The 5711-nt window shown below is 60.4% G+C and overlaps 1 protein-coding gene across 1 annotated transcript; it reads right to left on the bottom strand.

Moving 5' to 3' along the window:
• Window positions 1-1279: 1279 nt before the first annotated feature.
• Window positions 1280-5063, bottom strand: LOC136356618 (uncharacterized). Its single transcript, XM_066310866.1, has 3 exons — window positions 5011-5063; window positions 1939-2884; window positions 1280-1398 (listed from the first exon to the last, which is right to left on the bottom strand). The coding sequence occupies exons 1-3, from the start codon at window positions 5061-5063 to the stop codon at window positions 1294-1296; spliced, it is 1104 nt and encodes a 367-aa protein (XP_066166963.1). The 3' UTR covers window positions 1280-1293.
• Between the last annotated feature and the right edge of the window lie 648 nt (window positions 5064-5711).

Below are 5711 nucleotides of genomic sequence, written 5' to 3'. Positions count from 1 at the left end.
CATTCTCTTACTGAAGAGGGGAAAGATTGAGCAAGAATGAGTACAACCACAGTACTCAGCAAGCCACACCGGAGATGCATAATTAATGCAAGGGAGTACAAGGGGTAATAATATAGGGGTTAAGTTTTGCAGTAAACAGCATTTAAAAGTCACTTAGTTGCCCAAAGCCATTTTATAAAGACGATCCTAGAGCTACACAGTATTATTAACCAAGGCCGTGAACCCACACGAACCTGCCTTGACCCAAGGCCTACGATGATTCAGACCGAACTGGCAACCCGACCCTGGGTCCCAGCTCGTCCCAAGCCAACCCAGGCCAACCATTCCACATTTTAGTTGTTGAGCAAATTTTAAGAATTAAAACACTGACTTGGGTACATTGCTCGGCTTGCCCATAACCGAGGGCGCGGCTATTCGAATAGATTATACTCTAATCAGAGGTGTACATCTTTACCCACAAGACACATCTTCCTCACGTGTAACCACGTGCCACATACCACCACGGTATACGGACGGAAGACGTGACATAGTTCCCAACCCATCCTAGCCATAAACAAGAGTACCGACCCAATCCCACCTACGGCCGGAACCTCCGGGACAGGCAGGCAGGACTGAGCCCCTAGCAGCAGGGCACCAACCCTGTGCCATGACATCTCGACTACCGGGCCGCAGCTCGTGTAGCCTTCATTTGTCCTAGAGAATGTCCATCGACCCCCGACTTCATCCATCTCCATCCGTGTACTTTTGTTTATGACCAGACTGAGCCACAAACTAAGCCTTACCCACTAGACATGTGGAAGTACGGTAGTGCTTTGCAACAGAGGCCCGAGCTTAATCCTTATAGTGGTCGGGGTGCTACTTCCCACAACTGGCATGCACCCAAACCCCACCGAAAACAGGTTTTAGGGGTTTTGAAAGAGGAAGAGAGGTGTATGTCCAATTCCACCATAAACCAACAATTCCATAGTGTCCAAATGATATGAGAATTCCCAAAGTCTAAAGTTATAAAACCACCTAATGTTGCCTAATTAATCAGCGAAGCATCTACCTAAATTCATACTAGTGGAACCATGAATAGAGTACCCACTAGTTGGGGTTTTGTTTATCCTAGGGTGAACAAGGTAATAATAACAATAGCAATAATAATAAGGTCATAACAAAGGTAAATAGGCATGGCTAAATAAAACAGTGATAACGCGGGAATTTAAATAAAGCGATAATGCATTAATTTAAATTAAAATAATTTTATAAACTGGGATTCAATATGCTCAAGGATGATGTGACTTGCCTTGCTCAGAGAGAACGGCCTTCCGAACCTTTGGCGACGACCACGAACCACGCTTCGGGAACCTCCGGAACGACAGAAGCTACGCGAAGCACACAAGCAAAGCTACAAGCCTATAAAGAAGCAATAACAATACATAAAAAGAAAACACAGGGTTCTTTAGGTTATAACAAACATTAGGAGACTTGAACGGGTCGATTCAGAGTTCGTATGACCAAGATATGATCATCCGAAGTTTAATGCTGTTACATGGAGATTTGCGGATTATTATAATTAAGCTTTGCAACTATAAAACATGTGTAAGCGCTAGCCTAGAAAAGACAGGAAGGCTGCGCTGTTGACATGCGGACCCCACATGTCAACCTAAAGGACCGCGGTAGACCGAGTGCACAGAGACGGTCCACGGGTCGACGGAAGCGGATCCCGTGTGTCAACTGAGGCGAGTGGCTGACAAACGGACTCCACTAAACACCACACGGGTTGCACACGTGGAAACCACGCGGCTACCGAGCGGACACACTAACACGGTCACCACGCGCACAAGCGAACGACTGCCGACACCGATACACGGGTACCGGGGCCGACAACCGCACAACGGGCACGGGCGACACCGAAAGGACGAGGACAGGGCAGCGAGGGGGAGGGATCCTTACCACCACGCGACGAGGCGTGGGAACGACAACGACGAACGGGCGCGGCGGAGGCGGCCGGGAACTACGGGGACGAACGGCGAGGGGACGACTTCGGCGGCGATCCTTGGACGAAGGCGAGACGCGGCCGGCACGAGGCGTGACGACGCGGAGTCGAGGACGAAGACGACGACGGGGCTGCAGCGGCACACTTGACAAACGCGGACGACGGACGAGAACGGCTTGACGGAGGGACGAACGCCACGACGACCGGGAACGACGGGAGGACGACGACGACGACGACCGGGGCCAGCGAGGAGACGACGAGGGCAGCCGGCGGCAGCTGCACGGAGACGGGGACGACGTGGAACGCGCCGCTGCGAATCCGACGACGGAGGCGGCACCGCGAGACGACGAGCCGGCGAGGATGAACGGGCGGCCGAAGGGACGTCGGCGACGATGAGGATGGAGAGGCCAGCACGGGCGACGGTGTTCCGGCGAAACAGAGGAGCAGCTGGAGGAGAGGACAACGCGGCGACGTCGATCGGCGTACCGGCGACGTACAGGAGCCGGCCGGAGGCGGGGAGGTACTGGACGCCGACGAGGAGGCCACTCCGGCGAGCTTCGGGCGAGGAGGAGGTGATGCCGGGGATGAGGGCGGCGTCGCGGAGCCGAGGGAGGTGGTGGCGACGTCGGCCGGCGCACGGGAAACGCGACAGTGGCGGCCGGAGGTGGAACAGTGGCGGCAACGCCACTGTTTTGCCGGCGAGGACGCGTCTCCGGTGCTTTCCCCGCGAAACAGAGGGCTGACCGAGGGAGAGGAGGTGGCTGCGAGGCCGAGGAAGGCGACGGCACGGCCGGGCGGCGCTCAGGCAAGGCGGTAGGGGCGGCTGGAGGCGTCCAGCGGCACGGGAGAGAGAGGGCGACGGCGGGGAGGGGTGCTGTGGCCGCGGGGGAGCTCGAGAAAGGGCTAAAACAATAGAACGCAAAGAGGGGGTTCCATTTTATAGGATGGGGGCGGGAGCCGGGCTCGGGAGGGGGCGGAACGGCGACGGGAATGGCGGCCGGCGGCCATGGGAGGCAGCCGAGGAAGGCGCGGCGTTCCCGGCGATTGAAGGCACGAATCAAGGGGGAATTTGGGGGCAATTGAAGAGGATTCAATGGGGATTAAAACCCCCCAATTAATTTTGGAATCCAACGCTTAAATCGCGCGGATTCGAGGGAGGAACTAAGTAGGGTTTTCACGGGAGAGAGAGGGCCGTGCGGGAGGAGGAAGATGACCGGCCTGGCAGGCGGGTCCCACGCGGGGCGCGCGCTCAGCGCGCGGCAACGGCGCGCACGCGCGCGCACGTGCGCGGCATGGGCGGGAGGGCGCCGCTCGGGTTGGGCCGGGCGGCCGGCCCAGGAGGAGAGGAGGGGGAGGCGGCCTGGGCCGGGCAGGCCGGGAGGGGAGGGGGGGGAAGAGGCAGCCCGGGAGAGAGAGGGGGGAGGGAGCTGGGCCGAGGGGAAGGGGGGCCCAAGAGGAGGGAGAGAAGGAGTGGGAGAGAAAGAGAGGGAGGAAAAGGAGACTTCGGCCGCGGGCCGAGGGGAGAGAGGGAGGACTTTGGGCCAAAATTGGCCCAAAAGAAAAGGAGGATTATTTTTAGATTTTTCTTTTTATTAAACTTTGATAATTGTTTTTGTTGTTTAATAATTATTTCCGGTGCTTTGAAAATTCAAGTAAAATTTGAGGGCTCTTTTTAGACCAAGGAGAATTTAACAAAAATTCTCCGGGCCACATTCGAATTTTTCTTGCACGTATTTTAGTGTTTGCCAATTTCTTTTCGAATTTTAATTAATTCTATTATTCCTTTTAGAAAATGATTTATATTTCGAGAAGAATTTATCAGGACGTGACACTCCTTTGGGCCAAGTCTGGCCCAAAGTCCTCCCTCTCTCCCCTCGGCCCGCGGCCGAAGTCTCCCTTTCCTCCCTCTCTTTCTCTCCCTCTCCTTCTCTCCCTCCTCTTGGGCCCCCCTTCCCCTCGGCCCAGCTCCCTCCCCCTCCCCTCTCTCTCTCGGGCCGTCCCCCCCCCTCCCGGCCTGCCCGGCCCAGGCCGCCTCCCCCTCCTCTCCTCCTGGGCCGGCCGCTCGGCCCAACCCGAGCGGCGCCCTCCCGCCCGTGCCGCGCACGTGCGCGCGCGTGCGCGCCGTTGCCGCGCGCTGACCGCGCGCCCGACCGCGTGGGGCCCACGCGCCAGGCGCGTCGTCTTCCTCCCGCCCGGCTTCTCTCTCTCCCGTGCGAACCCTAGCTCGCTCCCTCCTCCAAATCCGCTTGATTCAATTGGCCAATTCCAAAATTAATTGGGGGGTTTTAATCCCCATTGAATCCTCTTCAATTGCCCCCAAATTCCCCCTTGATTCGTTCCTTCAATCCCCAGGAACGGACGCGCCAAGTCCGGCCGCTTTCCATGGCCGTCGGCCGTTATTCCCGCCGCCGTTCCGCCCTCTCCCGAGCCCGGCTCCCGCCCCCACCCTATAAAATGGGATCCCCTCACTCCGTTCTATCGTTTTAACCCCATCCCGAGCCTCCCCGTGGTCCCTAGCCCTCTCCCCGCCGCCCTCCTCTCTCTCCCACGCCGCCGGCCGCCTCCAGCCGCCTGTGCCGCCTCGACCGTGCGCCGGCCGGCCGCGCCGTCGCCTCCTCCAGCGTCGCCGCCACCTCCTCCACCCCGGCCTGCCCTCCGTTTCGCGCGGTGACCGCCGGAGGCGCGTTCCCGCCGTCGCCCTTCTCTTTCCTCCGCGCCGGCCGCCTCCAGCCGCCTCTCCCTCCTCACCGGAGCGCCGTCCGGCCGCGCCGTCTTCTCCCTCGGCCTCGCAGCCACCTCCTCTCCCTCGGTCAGCCCTCCGTTTCGCGGGGGAAGCACCGGAGACGCGTCCTCGCCGGCAAAACAGTGGCGTTGCCGCCACTGTTCCACCTCCGGCCGCCACTGTCGCGTTTCCCGTGCGCCGGCCGACGTCGCCACCACCTCCCTCGGCTCCGCGACGCCGCCCTCATCCCCGGCATCACCTCCTCCTCGCCCGAAGTTCGCCGGAACGCCGCCGCCGCGCCAACCACCCATTCCTCCTCGTCGGCTCGTCGCCCCGCTGCACCACCACCTTCTCCAACATCGCAGCAGCGCGTTCCACGCCGTCCCCTCCTCCGCTCAGCCGCTGCTGCCTGCCATCATCGTTTCCTCGTCACCGTTCGTCCTCGCCGATCGACGTCCCGTCGGTCGCCCGGCTCATCGTCTCGCGGCGCCGCCTCCGTCATCATCATCGCTGCGGCGTGTTCCACGCCGTCCTCGTCCCCGTGCAGCCGCTGCCGGCTGTCCTCGTCGCCTCCTCGCCGGTCCCGGTCGTCGTCGTCGTCGTCGTCCTCTCGTCGTTCCCGGTCGTCGTGGCGTTCGTCCCTCCGTCGAGCCGTTCTCGTCCGTCGTCCGCGTTCGTCAAGCGAGCCGCTGCAGCCCCGTCCTCGTCTTCGTCCTCGGCTCCGCGTCGTCAAGCCTCGTGCCGGCCGCGTCTCGCCTTCGTCCAAGGATCGCCGCCGAAGCCGTCCCCTCGCTGTTCGTCTCCGTTGCGCCCGTCTGTCTCCGCCGCGCCCGTTCGTCGTTGTCGTCCCCACGCCTCGTCGCGTGGTGGTAAGGATCCCTCTCCCTCGCTGCCCCGTCCTCGTCCTTTCGGTGTCGCCCGTGCTCGTTGTGCGGTTGTCGGCCCCGGTAGCCGTGTACCGGTGTCGGTAGTCGTTCACGCGTGCGGGTGGTGACCGTGTAGTGTCCG

The sequence above is a fragment of the Oryza sativa genome, chromosome 5 (genome assembly GCF_034140825.1).
Source record: "Oryza sativa Japonica Group chromosome 5, ASM3414082v1".
Lineage (NCBI taxonomy): Eukaryota > Viridiplantae > Streptophyta > Magnoliopsida > Poales > Poaceae > Oryza > Oryza sativa.
Note: the sequence above shows the minus strand (reverse complement) of the source record. Positions and strands in the feature narration are given on the sequence as shown.